A 17,619-nucleotide genomic window follows, 5' to 3' on the forward strand; every position below is an offset into this window, starting at 1 on the left:
CAAACATCATCATCATACCTACCAGCGTAGCGAAATCAGGAAGCGCCGACACGCGCCGTTGTTTTATTTTTCTCCTTGTGTGAAAACACGTTTTGATGAGAGCAGCGTCTAGAAAAAGAGATAAAGGGCTGACATATTCCATGTTGACACCTCGACAGGACTGGTACTGACAGCGAGGCTCAGCTGTGGATGCTGTTGACAGTGTAACTGGAGAGAAGGGTACGTGCACGCTATAGCCACAATAACAACTGTGATATAGTGAAGTGAACGATGATATGATTTTCTATATATGATTGTGTTTGACACGCTTTGACTGCAAAAGCACAGCGCGAGTGCCTTTGTGGACGACAAACACGCGTATTTACTACGATCGGTACAGTCGTGTTTCACAGCAGATCATGTTTTATGAATGGCGTTTTCAGATATTTCTTCATCTCTCAAATATGCACTTTTTGCAACGAATTTTACTTACTACGGCCATCACACTCCCAACTGACATGCCCCTCGTGAAACCACTGTTCATAAATCTTATGATTTAACACTAAAATAAATAAAATAAATACATAATAAAACACCACTTACATGACGTTACCCTAAAAAAAAAAGTCATACACTTAATTTCAGGTATTATATTAGTTTATTCAATCTTTTTATTGAAGTATGTTTTGGTAGAAGCCGAGTTTGTATTGACAATTAAAAGTGTAGTATAAATGTTGATCAACCTTTTTAAAACAAAGAGCTACATTTGGAGTATTGATTACTGGTGAATGTCAAAGGTTCCCATAATTTGATTTGACTGTTTATATTTGATATACACAGATAAATAGTAAGCAGCACTGGAAATCTCTGCAAGTGTTTACATTTTCAGATGCTCACTTCTACAATTTTCTACAATGAATAAAGTTATATCATCATCATCACTTCTACAATTTTGAATCGGTTAATACATACTAGTAATTGATAAATAAAAAACTTTGTGCTGGCCAAACTAACACGTTGACACATTGCGGTGCTCGTCGCACATTGAATACGTGGTACTGTAAAAGTCAGTCACAGCATGTGATGTAATATCCAAACCAGCTAAACTAGAAAATATTAATCTCGGGTTTATTATGTCTGTGGTCATAAGGAAGGAACACCTAACACATCAGTGACGTAGTATCTCAGGGCAATCCCTCTTTTATTATTTACGTGAAATCCGTTTGTGTGATAAAACACAGTCCAATACAAACATTTACTACTAACGTTGTAATTTATGCATCTTTTATTTTGTTTAAATACAAGATAAGTTAAATATACCTTGAATTTATTTTAGAAATGGAAATAGCAGTTATTAATACTGCATTTAAAATAGTACACCATGAATGCAATTTATATTTTCCATCCACACATCCATTTTCTGTACCATCGATAATACATGACTCAAAAACAAAGTTGGTGTTGCATCTCAAGTACATGTGAAAGAATTTCTGTAAGGTGTGATTTCTCACAGTCATGAGTGAAATATGAAAATACACACTTGTTTTGTCCCAATATGGATATACAGGGTGGATGAAAAGTAACCAGCTATTAAAAGTTTGTAATTGCATCCATGTTTATCCTATTACACATTTATTGAAACAAATGATATATGTGGTAAAATTAAAGTACAAAATCTTTATATTTCAACACAAGCACCAGTGGGATCAACCTTTTCCATAAACGGCCAAGAATGAAATAAACAACCTTCTGAGGGACGTCGTCAGGGATCTCCTTGAGAATCTCCTGAATCTGTGTTTCCAAGTCCTCCAGTGTGCAATGTTTTGTCTATGTCAGATAAATACCTATTAGTGTTGTCTGTTTAGTTTACTTTGTAATTCCAATGAGTGATACTGAAATATCTATAAGCAAATTCTAATGCCACGCTAATCTGCCATAATACGTCACCAGTCTAAATTTAGTTTTCACAAAAATGATAATACTCAATCTGAACAGTTAAAGATACAGTGCATAGACAATTTTGATATATAAGTAGGAACCAAAAAAAAAGTGATATACTATTTATAAAAGCGCAGAGTTTGTCAAATCTTGCCAGAATTTAAACAAATGATCACAGCAAGTTCAAAGTTGACGATAGCTGGCAACTTCTGTTACACACTTCCTGAGGTTGAATGAAACATAAATACAAAGAGGCCTGCCTGGCACGCTGCATTAAGAGGTTACATTTAAAAGCTTCACATTTTCCTGTATGTGAGTCACTCTTGTGATTCCTTGTGGACTTTGGCATAAATGTACTGTTGTCTTGGCCAGGGATCAGGAAGCAACCTTCTTTTTCTTATAGGTCTTTACTGGTGAGCACCTTTAAAGAGTAAGTCAACCCAAAAATAATATGTTCTGAGCAGCCCAACTAGACAAAACACAGTGTTCAGATAAATGTTTCTTTTGTGAAAATCAACCTGTTTTCATCCATTTCAGGACACGGCCATTTTGCCACTGACTGTGACTGAAAATGGTATCAGTTCCCAGGTAACAGGTCACGACCAATAGTGATGTCACATGCCGTGATTAGTTGTGACTTGAGATCTGGCAACTCTGATGTCATTTTCAGTAGACGCCAAGTGGCAAAATGCCCGCCCCCTGAGATTGATGAAAACAGTAGTACTTTATCTGTTTGATCCATATTTCACAAATTCAATATTATTCAGAAAGCTGTGTTTGAACTAGTGGGGGCACATACAACATATTATTGTAACGAAATTGTTTGGGTTGCCATTTCATAGACTCATTCTGTTCACATTGGCAGTCATACTTGCTTTTCTAATGTGAACCAATACATAAAAGGACATGATGTACAAAAAAATCCCAAAAGGTCATCATGCTCTGCAGGGTGAATGTAGCCTAAATGCAAGCGCTCCGGTTCTTCCGAGTGATGCACATGCTTTGATGAGCAGTGGAGACGTAGTTCTCGGTTCCCTAGAAGCCCTCTCAGTCACCACCTACTCACTTGAATTCATTAGCGCATGGTTGCATCATCACAGCATCATTTTTCGTCCGTGTTGCGTTTGTGACCAAAGACTTTTGGACCGAATCCAAGAATGCACTTTTGGGCACTTTGCAGCCAAAAACCTTCTATGGATGAATTTTCTGTGAATTTTCAGAATTAGAAGATACCAAAATATATTGCTCTTGGTCAATTTTGATTATTTACACTTATTCATTGTGCATGTTCCAAAAATAATGTCTGTTTGGCTGCGGTTCCAAATTTCCTGTCACCAGGGAATGTTGAGCTGAAATGTGGCTTTCATACAACCAACCGTATGTGCATGTTGTAATCCTCACCTTTTTAGTTGATGAGGGATTTTGTGTTTTGAAACCATCAAATTCCAGGCTGCATGAAAGCAGATGAACACATTCACAGCAATTTTAGATATTCATATCATCAAGCTAATTTTTAATTTTTATTCTATTGTATTCTATATTAATTTCTACAGACAAATTTTGAGTAATTGGATTAGATTACTGGCATACAAGAAAGGATGCCAGAAACCGCAATTCAAGCTTCACATAGTTTAAGGCCAAGGCTCTGTTGCCTGTGACTATTTGGCTGGGAAAGCCGCAGGAATGCATTCGTCTGAATTTCTTAGGATTATCTTTAGCACAGTTGGCACAAAATATAATACATTTGGATTACTTTTATGCAAGTTCCCTAAATTGTAAGTGTATGTGAATGCACTGAACAAATTTGTTGAAGGTGATTCAGTATACTGAAATGAGTCAACTTCCGTTCTCTCTTCCTCCTCATTTGTGCCGCTTCTCGGTCAACAGGTTGAGTCACATTACCTGCATTATGAAGAGCACCAAAGCTGCAATACTGTTGTTGTTCTTTGACCATAATGGCAAGGTGCTGTCAGTCAGAATAAGGACTAGACTGACCACATATCCTGTTCTCTGCAACAAGAGCTCAGCTTGCATTCTTGCTATAGTTCAATATTTTCACTCCAGATCCATGTGACGAGTTTGTAATTTGGCTTTTAAGACATTAAATCCCACGTGGTTTACGGTCTTCTCCATTTCATACTTATATCACAAAAAAAAAACTCCTGAGGAATGGAAGTGGCCCATGGATAATGAAAAAACAAATAAATGCCTGAATCAACAACACATCATTTATGCACACTTGTAATAAAGTGACATGTGGTAGCTATCAGCCTCACAACTGCTTTCATTGTAATCTGAAGTCTGTTATTTTCCAACATCTTTCCTGCGATACATTCTTTTGACAAGGCATGGACAGAACAGATGCATTTAAAAGCGAGTAAATTTTATCTAATGTTAAATTAGCAGTTTGCTTTATGTTGTGTACAAGTAGGCTGGATTTTAATGGGTATATAGTTGAATAAGAATAGAAATTAAACTTTCAGGGTTCCTGTGCAAGTATGGAAAGTATAGAAAAGTATGGATTTAGAATTCATACATTACCAGGTCCGGAAAACTATAGAAAAAGAAAACTATTGTATGGGAAATTGTATGTTTCCAAGACTGTTACAATGGATCTATTTTCTAAATTTCCAAAGAATTATCTAAATAATTTTGGATCCATGTTTTTTCAAGGCACTTGAAGTACAACTACAATGCTTGTGAGAGCACACGGTAATATCATATGTTCTTGGTGAATACTATATTCTGACTGGCTATGAAAATTATATCAGTATGCATTGTCGCCTTTAGTGTAGACAACAAGATAGGCAATCCAAACGCTTTTTGGCCCCAAAACAGACAAATACAAACACTTTTAAGTCACTGTCTGTCAACAAAGACCGACAGAGTGCAGCATTGCCAGCTTCAGAGCTTCCATCAACCATCACACATATACATAGGCTGATTATGTGTACTAGGGCTGCTCAATTATGGATAAAAATCAACAGTTTGTGACCAGCATTGCCAAATCCTTCGTCTCCCGCCTTGTTTACAGTGTGTTTATCGAGGTTTTATTTTAAGGTCTGAGAAGAGAGAACCTGGCATCCTTGAACCAAAGTAAACTTCCATTCACTGAACCCAAAATGAGTGCATACACAAAAAAAGTTCACGGAGCAAATATGCGCTATGTTCAGTTCACGTGGGAATTGTTTAATTAATTATTATAGTTGGCAAATGACTATGGTATAAGTGGGTTAATGCCCTACAAGGTTATCGAGGATTAATGGATTTTGCAGACTATGCGGAGGCAACCGTCCGCCGGTGTACATCGGTTCACACCTGCACATCTTCCAATAATCCATGAGAATTGTACACCTCGATGGGCAATAACCCGGATGTACATATGTCAGATTTGGTCACGAAGACTGGAAAATACTGTCTGGAAAAAATATTGAAAGAACTCTTAAGTAAATCATTTACTTATTTATCAAAATGTTTGTGAACAAGCCATTCTTCAGTGGTAACAGTGTGTGAGTGTGTGTATGCGTGCGTGCGTGTGTCTAAGATAAATATGCTTAATTATGTGTATTATCAGTGTTTGCTTCTAATAAACACCAATTACTTGATTGTCCCGGGAAGTAGTTGGGGTGAAGTTTATGCTTATCATTCATGCAGGGTGCTATTGATGTTTGACGAGAAACTCCAGTGTAATGGACAAAAAAACTTTTCAACATAATTTTGCTTGATTTTCAACTTCATCATTTTATTCTCTTATCCCCCAAACGGAAGCTACGGTTCTAAGACATTTCCTGGATTCAACCAACCTCTTCCCAAATTGCTTCTCTGTGGATATAAGACCATAAGCCCGTGGCGCCTACTCGCTAGAATACATTTACCTCCACAAATACTGATTTAATGTGGAATGTGAATGCTTACAAAAAAACAACTGGATTTCACCGAAAACCTGAATGAAGCATTATAACCTGTGGTGAGAATGTAGCCTAAAATACACCAGGAAGTCTGCCACATCCACACCACAGAATAAACTACTCAATCTTTGTGCTTGCGGCTATGTAAGGATTAAAGTAATACCACAGTCAGCACCTCCAAATCCGAGTCCATGGTCCTCGATCGGAAAAGGGTGGAATGCCCTCTCCGGATCGGGGATGAGATCCTGCCCCAAGTGGAGGAGTTCAAGTATCTTGGAGTCTTGTTCACGAGTGAGGGGAGGATGGAGCGTGAGATCGACAGGCGGATCGGTGCAGCGTCGGCAGTAATGCGGACCCTGTACCGGTCCGTTGTGGTGAAGAGAGAGCTGAGCCAAAAGGCAAAGCTCTCAATTTACCGGTCGATTTACGCTCCTACCCTCACCTATGGTCACGAGCTATGGGTCGTGACCGAAAGAACGAGATCCCGGATACAAGCGGCCGAAATGAGTTTTCTCCGCAGGATGTCCGGGCTCTCCCTTAGAGATAGGGTGAGGAGCTCGGTCATCCGGGAGAGACTCGGAGTAGAGTCGCTACTCCTCCACGTTGAGAGGAGCCAGATGAGGTGGCTCGGACATCTTATCAGGATGCCTCCTGGACGCCTCCCTGGGGAGGTGTTCCGGGCATGTCCCACCGGTAGGAGACCCCGGGGACGACCTAGGACGCGCTGGAGAGACTATGTCTCTCAGCTGGCCTGGGAACGCCTTGGGATCCCCCGGGATGAGGTGGATGAAGTGGCTGGGGAGAGCGAAGTCTGGGAGTCCCTCCTAAAGCTGCTGCCCCCGCGACCCGACCCCGGATAAGCGGAAGAAGATGGATGGATGGATAATACCACAGTTTACCCTTATATCACGTTCATGCTTACCAACAGTGGTAACGCCATTGACCAGTATAATTTATTCTGCCACTATTCCTCTTTCATGCATAGAGGCCTTAGTATGGCGTGGGACCAGCTGAATACTAAACGGACAAAAAAAATAAGAGGAATAACAGTTGTTGTTAATAATAGAACAGGTTCGTAGTTGACATTGCAATGTGTTTTGCCCTTGTTAACAAAGAGAGGAGGACAGCAGGCAGTGGCCCTGATGTTTCAGAGCAACAGTGGAAACCCTCAGGCTTTTCTTAGTGGAGGAGCTGTACTCCTCACCAGATATTTACAGCTGACTGATCACTGTTCTGACATGTACTTGTTGTTCTCTTCTCTTGGTTGCATTTATAGTCATCCTCATTTATTAACTCGCATTGTTTTCTGGCATGCAACAATGACACCATAATCAGTTGTGATGATCAGCTGTCTTCTCTTTTGAGATTTTTGTCACTTTACAGGGAGGGGACGGACCATGGTTTTCATAAATCTCTTTCTGTCTCTCCTGTCAGTGTTGTCTTGGGGACTACCAACGTGTTTATGAGCTTCTCATGACATTATGGGCTATACATACGTATATATAAAGTCAATTTACAGTGTGTATGTAGCCACACGCAGATTGTCTTCATCTTCAACCATAGCTGCACTTCTAGCACTACTAATATCATGCATTGCACCGTCACATACTGTTAAGCGTGAAATAAATTTGACTTGGTCCAGATTGGATAAATGTGTCCTTCTCGATCCCCAGTGTTCATGCATGGTTTCTTTAGGCCATGACTCTTCTTAGTTGCTGTTCTTAATGGGAAATGTTTATCAAATAGAGAGATTACGGTTGTCAAGGTCTTCATTTGAGAAAACCCAATTTACTTTTCCGAGAAAATATCAGCCTATAACTACATCTTGGACATGTTCGAGAGTCACAATATACCACTTAAGCGATGACTGTTGTGCGCAAGTGCTGCCAAGTCAATGACAGGGACAAAAGATGAGTATATGTACTAGGCATGTAAGTATTTCATGATAGTACATTTCATGTTAATTCTAAATCATCTCTTTTGAGATTTTGACTATGATGAAATGCTAATTCCTTACCAAAAACCCCTAAGTGGTCTTTTCCTCCATTCACTCATCTTGGGCCATTACTGATCATTCGTCCTTTCTATGCACCAACCCCGCCTGATCGAAGAAAATAACCGGGTCCTCACTTTGCAACGTCACATCGCCCCTGCAGACTAAACACGTGCCCAGTTTATCAGAGCAATTGTCGCTGCGTTGACATGTGGCCGTTCTGATTGGTGCATCAAATACATTATAAAATGTTTCCACGTAGCACCTTGCAGCCTGTTTTCGTGAACCAAACGTCTTACTCTCCAGGTTAGAAAAATAGCCACCAGAACAACTCATATTTCATATTCATATTTCATAGGAGATAATTGTGCCAAAGTTAATACATATACAATCATATATACGTATGCCTATAGTGGAAAGCTGTAGCAAAATGTGACCAACTTTATTAATGTGCAGATACTGGTACACTGCAGAGCTTTTCCAGAGTTGTACCTTGTTGCTGGTCTCTTTTATGTGATTGTCTGACCCCACCCTGTTGGCAGGAAGCGACATTGAAATGGTTTCTCTCATAAGCTGGCGTTCCCACATTAAGTCTGTAACGGTTATAGAAAGTGAACTTACACCAGCAGTTTCGATAAAAACAAAACGCTGCTTTCACCATATCATCCATAGTTCACGCAAAGGCTAATGGGGCGCAGGAATTATATATGTTGTTGTGAAAGTTGAACTGTGATAATGCAGAGTATAATACTATAAAAGGTTAGACTGTTAATATATTAAATCCTTGCTGCATGTTTGCCAGCGGATTGCATTTGCCTGTTTTGTCTTTTGAGAAGTAATGCTGCTGAATTGTAATTGTAGGCTTTTACCTCCCCCCCTCAACATCCTTTTCTGCCTTTTTCCGCTATATTATGCAACAGTCTTTTCTTGCAAGTCCTTGCAGGATCACAGCTCTGATTGTGTAACGTTGTATAGTGAAACTGGCCGTGTGTTTACTGTTGTCTATGTGACATCTTTCTATGCCTGGCCAAGATATTGTGGTTTGCAGTAAGGTTGAGTGTGGTTCTAAATTGAGCACAGGCTTAGGCAATTGTAATGTTCTCCCCTTGCATAATTAGCCGTTACTTACAGGGTTGAATTAAGTAATTCAATTGATTTTGTGCATATTAAGGCCTTACATGGCATTAAAAACCATTGTCCAGAGACATTAAAAAAATAATGTAATTGATGAAAAAAAAATTGTGAGGAAGCGCCACTGTCAGTCTATGTGTGTACCTCAAGCTCCCTCACTCAAGAAAGCGCGGTGCAACCCGCTTGATGCATTTTGATGCACCTATCTATTTCATACACTGGTGGATGTGGCATTATAAATACTGTTTATCAGTCATGAGCATTCCGTCCAGAGACGGAACGGTCCGTCCGTCCAGGATGGACACCCATTATCTGGACAGAGAAGGGAGGACTTAATTTAAAATAAAATGAAAAATAGGAGAAAAAAAGTCAAAAGGTTTTGCAAGATACTCCTACCCGGTTAAGAAAGCTGGCTCTGTTGTTATTTGCCTCTCGGTCCCGGTTACGTTTACATTCCTCAATATTTAGGTTAAGGTCAAAATTCCGGTTATTAATACATTTCCAATAACTCATTTACGTCTGGATGGACAGAGCTACACCCGCATTTAAATTTCCCCAATTGAACTTGTGACACACATCGACGTCATGATACAAATAGACATAATTTCTGCTGGTTATTCTCTACCATAAAAGAAATGCATTATAATCGTGTCATTCGTCAATATTTTTATTTCTGTATTTTTATTCATACTTTAGTAATTACTCGTCTTGCTTATATAAAACTAGTCCAACACACGTTTTATAAATCCCTGTTATTTACTGGTGTTTCATTTTTTTTACCCCTTTGTGCAGCCTCTGTCAGCATCATGGGGCAACGTCATGGAAAGCGAGAGTCACCAACAGACACCAAGGTATGAATCCCCCAAGTTGCCTGTATGTCAGTGTGAACATTATCTTTTATTAGTTGGAGTTTGGACTGATTGTGGACAAGCAGTCACGCTCCTTTATTCTCACTGAGTTACTGTAGTCAGATGTTCAAATCCCTTCAAATAACACAGCATAGTGTATAAAATGTATCTTTACTTTTGACATTTGATGTTTGTACTTGAGTAATTTTTGATAAAGGTAATCATATTTATTAAACCATCCTATTTTAAATATATCTTACAATACATCTTTATGTAGCGCTTTCACATGTTTTTCACCGTAACGATGGATGGATGGATGGATGGATGGATGGATGGATGGATGGATGGATGGATGGATGGATGGATGGATGGATGGATGGATGGATGGATGGATGGATGGATGGATGGATGGATGGATGGATGGATGGATGGATGGATGGATGGATGGATGGATGGATGGATGGAAATCTGTTAAATGCAGATTGTATCAAGTGCAAACCTTCAAGGGAAGGCTTTATGTCAAATAGAGCAAACTACAGCATATAGAGATTATATTTTTAAGCATCTCTCTTACAGCATTACTGTAAACGGAACATGATTTTCTTTGTAAAAGTGGAATGTTTGCTATAGTTCTTGAATTGGAACTTAGTATATTGTGCTATAGTGGCTATACCTGGTCAGTGTATATCTAATTTTCTCATTTATTGCCTTTTGATTTCACTATAGTTACATCAAGGTTAATAGCGGTCTTGCAAAACAGCTGGTAGTCATAGCAACTATTAGACGCAACCAGAACATGACAGAATGGCACAGGTTGTGTTTTTGTGCTACTCAGGTCTAATTTGTAAACCCCTTTCAATTGGGAAGGGTATGATATCACTCTCATCACACCTCAAACATGGCTTTGTTCTATTGTTAGTTTCTAGCTCTCTGAATGATTGGCGCCAGTGGAATGTATTAAAGAATAGATGCTCCCAAACTCTATTTCTCCAGAGGAGGCATGGTGCATTGCACACGTGCCTTATTGTGACACATCACTTTAAGATAGTTCCTGCTGAGTTGCTGTAAAAAGCATTTGTTTTTCTGCGGTCTCAGCATCAGCATGTACTTGAGGATGTGGTGCGAGGCTTTGGGGGACACTCTACATTCAGACTGCTTGTAATGCTAAGCAGAAATATGTACTGCGGTAAAAACAGTGTATTTCACTCGTTACCAGTTTCTCAAGTGGTCATTCTGTAAGAAGACAAGGCCACAGTGTCAGATTGACAGCCACATTTTACAAAATGAATACTTTGGCATGGTGAAAAAGCAGTCTGCATTTCAATGTGCGTGTATATATTTAATAACTAATATTATACATTTACAAGTTAAACAGCATTTATATATATATATATAATATGCTGTTTAAGCTGTTGTAAATGTTCATTGTAAAATATAATCCAAATATTAAATATTAGTGGTAAACATAAAATTAAAACAAAATGAGAAAACTGACTAAAAATGCCAAATGAACTCTCCAGATGAGGGAGCCTCAGGCCCAGCTTGACACACCGCTATTGTTTCCAATTTGGGCTTCGTGACCAACCCACTTAGCTTGTCCCTGTCTCTCAGTGGGCTGTGTTGTCAGACTGGTGTCTCAAAAATAACTGTACTGTTAACACTGTAGCGTTTTCTTGGTCAGAGTTCTTAGGGTTTCCCCTGAATCAATCTGCTCTAACTACACTGATGTTTGAATCAAGATTAGATCACATGATGCTCCATCGTAGTTTTTAATGCACGCAATTGTACTCTTTCGTTATTCGAGTCGGACCATAGTGTGTCATATCCCATGCAAATGCTTTTTGAATATATGAATTTGTCTGAGTCAGAAAATCACAAAATGCAAAGTGCATTTATCCATTTTGTTTCTCAAATGAGCACCGGATATTGTTTGGTATTCTTTTTTTCCTGATTTGCAGATTTAATAGATGAACTTAATGATTTAAAGCACATGTGAGAAAAGTAGGTCCTGCGGCTCACGTTGCGCCCATGCATGGTCATTAACCAGCCCTCGCAGCTTTTATGAAGCAAAACATAGTGTTTTTACGCACAGTCAGCAGTGAAAGTGAACAGGGAATATGAGACCAATTTGATGCTGTGAAAGCTCTTTGAGGACCATAGTTTATATGACTACAAAGATAGAAAAGCCTATTAAAAAAAATCTAACTTTACTTTGGGTTAATCAGTGGCACTTTAAACTGTGGTAGGTGTGTGCGACAGGTGGAGACAGAATAATATAGATTTGTGAATATATATAGTTGAATATACCCAATTCTGACTTGGGAGCATTATACATATGTATCTGTATGTGTATCTGACATAGACCATAAATGAACCTTGAGTACTCGTTACTGCCTATGGTCTCCATTATAAAGAATATGGTACTTATACAAATTATCAACGATCAAGCATAATTAGTACACTTATGTCTTTTTTTCAGATCCAGGTACAAATTTGCATAATTTCTAAGGTTGGAGGTCACAAGCATAATGCAAGGCTCTTAGAATAAAATGGAAAAAATGGCTAGAATAATCTTTCTGCTCTGTTTGACACGTGCCAGAGTCAGGGTCATGTGATAGCACCTAGCTGTATGCAATTTCTGGTGTGATATGATGCTAAAAGCTTTTGGCAAAGACAACCTTCCCTCAGTGCCTATACATTTCAGTGCATATACGTGTGTGTGCGCGCGTGCGTGTATATATATATATATATATATATATATATATATATATATATATATATATATATATATATATATATATATATACATATATATATATATATACCATTAAAAGTTCAAGAAATGTGTCTAACGTCCCTCAATAACAAATTGCAATGTTATTAAATGAGGAAAAACTAATAATAATGAAAGCTTTCCACAAAAATCTTTTGCACTTACTCTGTTGATTCCAATTGAAAGCATGACATTGGCCATAATAAAGACCTGCAACTGGTCATACACCGCATTGACAGACGTAAATGAAGCAATTGCTCTTGCGTGCAAAACTAACAGATATTAACCTAACAGATATTTTGAGAAAGTGGCCTCATGTACAGTATATCATATGTCCCCCCTCCCCCCCCCCCCCCCCATATGATCATGGTAGAAAAAAAATGGTAGGACAAAAAATATATAAGTGATAATATAATTAGAAACAACAAAAATAATACTTTTTTTTTTACATGAATGCTCTGTTTTTGGACTTGTGTATTTGGATGCTCATTTAAGTTAGTCAAAATGCAAATAATAAATATGTAAATCCTTAATCAGCTTCAATTAGCCATCTTCCCAGAAATTAATAAATCTGTATGAATAATTATAAATCAAACAATTTCTCAATCATTTATATCGCCAATAAATGTATATAGGATAACATGGAGCACTACTGTACAATGATATGTACAAAGCATAGCTGTTTAAAAATAGCAAGTCAATTAGGGTGTGACTTTGTTTCTCACCATTGATCCAGCACTGCTGTTTCCATGGTAACTCACCTTGCAAACCTGTTTTTGTATGCCAAAGGCCTTATCACCTGAGACCAATGATGAGAGAAGACCACCAGCAGCAACAGCAACCACATTAGCAGAAGAGCCACAAGAAGAAACACAAGATGAAGTTTTCGGTAAGAGGTTAATCAATGTTTGAGTTGGCATTTGGATATGTACTGGCACCAGACCAGCGTATAAAAACCATTTGCATTTTATAACATACGTTGGAGTTGTCAGTGTCATCATCAGATAAGGTTAGTATGAGTGGGCAAGGGAGGAAGTTGCGTAAAATTACAGCCACTTCACAGGGTTACTTCTTACATGATTCTTCTTGGACTGTTTTCACTCTATTAATTACATCAGACTTGATGCTGTATCTATAGTATATTCACAACAAGTAAAGGGAAGAGCTAGAAAGTTTTATTCGGGGCCAGGAGTCTTTACAACTCTCACAATGTTTTGGTCAACATCTGTTGCCGTTTTCTATGGTCTACCTGTTTATGTCTATAATCTAGCACAAGTGTTGTTTTTATGTTTTTATTTCCCTTCATGTCATCCCAAATGGTTGGACTCAATAGCCAGTTATGCAATGGTTCTGATTAATGTAACAGTACTGGCCAAGGAAACATCTGCCAGTCACATATTGTCATACTTTTGCTCAAATTTAAAATCATTGCTGTTTCTGCTAATTGTGGTTCAGATCCAGATGTAGTACCTGGAACTAAAAGCTGAAATGAAACAGCCAACAATCCAAATTTGATGGACACATAGATATTTGCTTCAATGTTGAAATGCATTTTGAAAGAGAATGCATTTGAGGTTTGGTGTTTGTGTGTCATATTAATAAGGCATTGATTGATTATAAAGCAAACATAAACTCAGTGAGTGCAGCTCAGAGTGGTGATGCAAACTGTAATTTTAAAGACAGGTCAATATTGTGATTTACTTTGCTGGATATTTGGTGTCCACATTTTGACAGCATCTTACTTGTTATAGCCTTTAATTCCAGAGGCAGCGTCTTAGACCTTCTCTGAGTGATCTGACTCTCAAGAGTCCACTCGTGTTAGTTTAGTTAGAACATTGACAGAGATGGGGCAGACTTAATCCATAGTCGTGTCCAGTACCATAATGCTGCAAATCAGTCCCAATTACCTTGGATTCAGTCATCCCTGCATTTTGCTTTTTGTCATCTGCAGTGTGGTCGCGTACTGCAGATGTGACTAGACGTGTTAACGTGCCGGGGATTTAATGACTCAATCTTTGACCTTTGGCCAATATTTTTTTTTTCTATTGTCACACACTATTATGTGTCTTTCTTCTACAGATGTAATGTTTGAATACTGACTTCACTGCAGTGATTCTAGAATTCTAGTTTGCTATTTTTTCTAATGTTAAGATTATATACACATCAAATGGAAAATGAAGACAAGAATCAGAAATCTTAAAAAAAAATTGACAAACTGTACATTTTTGGTCAGTACAGAAAGTTGATAAATGTGCTGTGCTACAATGATTAATGTCATACTGTAAGGCAATAGAGATGCGTGAAAAATAAAGTTTCACAGTCAATTTGTGAGTCAAATGTTGAAAAGGTTTATGACGAGGGGGAAAGCACATTTTGGAATGTAAATTTTGGTATGCAGTGTTGGTCTTGAAACTATAACATGGTGGTTTTACTGCCGCTTCAGAGAAATACTGTAATGCTCTTTGATGCTTAACCTCTTTTTTTATTGACTGAGAAATGCCCCATTTGCTTCTAATGTTGCAGCAAATATTGTATGGGCGTGTCTGCTAAATGTGCTAAAACAGGGGTGTCAAACTCATTTTTTTCGCGGGCCGCATTGTAGTCATAGCTTCTTTCGGAGGGCCATTATGACAAATAAATGTATGAGCACCTCATATTATATACAGTAAAAGCTACAAAACAAACTGACAAATAACTCGTTTTCAAATCAGATGAGTAAAAACTGGTCAAATATTAAAAAAAAAAGATATTAAAAGTGAAGACAATTTGCAATTCTAGTAATGACACATGAATTTGATGCACAATTTGTCATCGCGGGCCACACAAAATGATGTGGCGGGCCGTATCTGACCCCAAGGGCCTTGAGTTTGACACCTGTGTGCTAAAACCACTCACAGCTCAACTGTCAACTATCGATCAAATACTACTACTACTCCAACTTCTGACACTAACTGCACTAGCCTATGTAAAAATCTTCTTACTCCTCTCAGTCTGTAGCAGAATGCAAGTCATTTATGAGTTAGCAGTGTGTATATGTAGATAACCTAAAGCCACTAATAGTTTAACTATCATCAACAAACTAAACGCGTCATCCTCACTTTATCAAATAATGTTATCTGATTTTTTTCATTATTGTAAGATAAATTAAGGTCTTATATACATAGTTAGGGAAGGTTGACTCATGTCATCCATCTATCTGGACAGCAGTTTTAATCATGCACTCAAAATCAGGAACTCAGAAATGGTGAAAAACAGTTTCACAAATTTGTTCTACATAGTTCTGTGTTTCCAAATGTTTTCAGCTATTATCTTCGAACGTGGTATGTATTTAGAAACAAAACGCTGACTATTTTTTTGCAAATTGGCCATTGTGCAGTACAGTACTTTATGACATGTACGTTAGTTCAACTTTATTGGTTCCTATTTTAGCACAGCAGACAGCAGCAGGCGCCATGACTCGCCCCATGATGTTCAGTGTTGGGGGTGCCTCTTTGCTGTACTTCCTGTTTGTGCTACTTTACCACTGAAAGGCAAACACCACCATCAGCTGCATAGCTGTTAAAAGCCCATAATGGCTCCATTACCTGGACCAGTCTAAAGCCGACATCACTACGCAAAGGAGACCCCCCTCTGTCTGTCTGTCGACTGCTGTACCGTGCCGTGTTACCATTTCTCCAATATGGCATGGAGAGCTGAGGTGACCTGAATAGAGGTTAATGCATTGGAAAACAGAAACCCAGCAGCATTGAGGAGAAAAGTACAATGGTCTTTCTTGAACGGTCTGATACAAAGTAATAAAGCAATCAGCTGTAGACCTATTGTTCATGTGCGGAGTAGTGCGCATGTCTTGTTTGGCCCCATTCACTCTAAACTATCTGAAATGGTGTACTATTTCCCTTATCTCTCACCTTTGACTTCTACTCAAAGACTATAAGTTGCATGTGCTATTATTTAACAAGTAGCTGATACAATTTTCTTGTAGTTAAGAATAATCAGTAAAACATTACAAAACATAGATATGGTCCTATAATAGACTGAATGTTTTAAAAGTTTACAGTATGAAAATCCATTTTAGGTAAGCAATCCATTTTAAATGTGTTATATGCCTTGCCAATTTTAGCAGGTCAATATGGCTAGGAAAAGAAAAGCTGCAGAATGGGAACATACTGCTTTCTGTTAGAAGAGATCCCTTAAATCAATCTTTTCTGCCATGACTCTCGCCCGATGTACGGATCAAGGTCCAAAAAGTACATGTGGCTGCTGACGTTAACCTTATCAACATCTTAGAGATCAAGTCTATCAGTGATTGTGAGTCAGGCTCACTCATCCAGCAACAGTGACTTCTGAGCTCACAAATGGTCTTTTGGATGAATGGACGAGAATTTATACAGAAACGCTCAAATCTGTGATTTACGGGATTAACACACTATATCCTGGGGTGCATAATTGTGAGACTGCTACTTTTCCTCGGGTAAAATGCAACGAAAAGACTCTGGTAAGTAAAACGACTGCAGAGTTTAACTCTGAAGAATGGCACTCTGAAATTGCTAAAGTATTTTAGAGCATAATGACTGAACCATCAAATGTTTTGTTCTATTGCAAGAACATGTGTGGTGGGGGGGTGGGCGGTTGTTTTGCAGCTAGTTTTTAGCTTTCTTCAGGAAGTGTTGCACGAGAAATTGTACATTTTTTAAGAAGCCCAAGATTTTTATGAACAATGTTTCATTGTATGTATCAAAGTACAGTTTATAAAGTACACTTGATGATTATCAACAGATGGAAAATGTTAGACACCTCAGATCTAAGTGCTGTGAACTATCAACGAGTATGTGGAAACATTTGACATACAACTACAGAAGTCAAATTATCATCAGGATTTCTTTTTTTCCACACACCCTGACACTCACCAAAAACCTCAAGGGCCTCATTGAGTTTGCATTCAATACTGGCTGCATTTGTATTGTAACACTCAATAAGTGTTTGGGAACTAGGACACCACTTGTTAAAGCTTTGTACGGTACAGTAGGTGGAGTACTTTCCCGTTTTCAC

The 17,619-nt window shown here is 38.4% G+C and overlaps 1 protein-coding gene across 1 annotated transcript in view; it reads left to right on the top strand.

The window, feature by feature from the left end:
- Positions 1-17,619, top strand: part of LOC125975040 (myelin basic protein-like) — a 24,138-nt gene continuing 6,519 nt past the window's right edge. Inside the window, exons 1-3 of the mRNA XM_049730113.2 lie at positions 1-219; positions 9,742-9,800; positions 13,360-13,459. Coding sequence (XP_049586070.1) covers positions 9,756-9,800; positions 13,360-13,459 — 145 coding nt within the window. The 5' untranslated portion in view covers positions 1-219; positions 9,742-9,755. The remainder of the gene's footprint in view (positions 220-9,741; positions 9,801-13,359; positions 13,460-17,619) is intronic.

This window comes from Syngnathus scovelli, chromosome 9 (genome assembly GCF_024217435.2).
Source record: "Syngnathus scovelli strain Florida chromosome 9, RoL_Ssco_1.2, whole genome shotgun sequence".
Classification (NCBI taxonomy): Eukaryota; Metazoa; Chordata; class Actinopteri; order Syngnathiformes; family Syngnathidae; genus Syngnathus; species Syngnathus scovelli.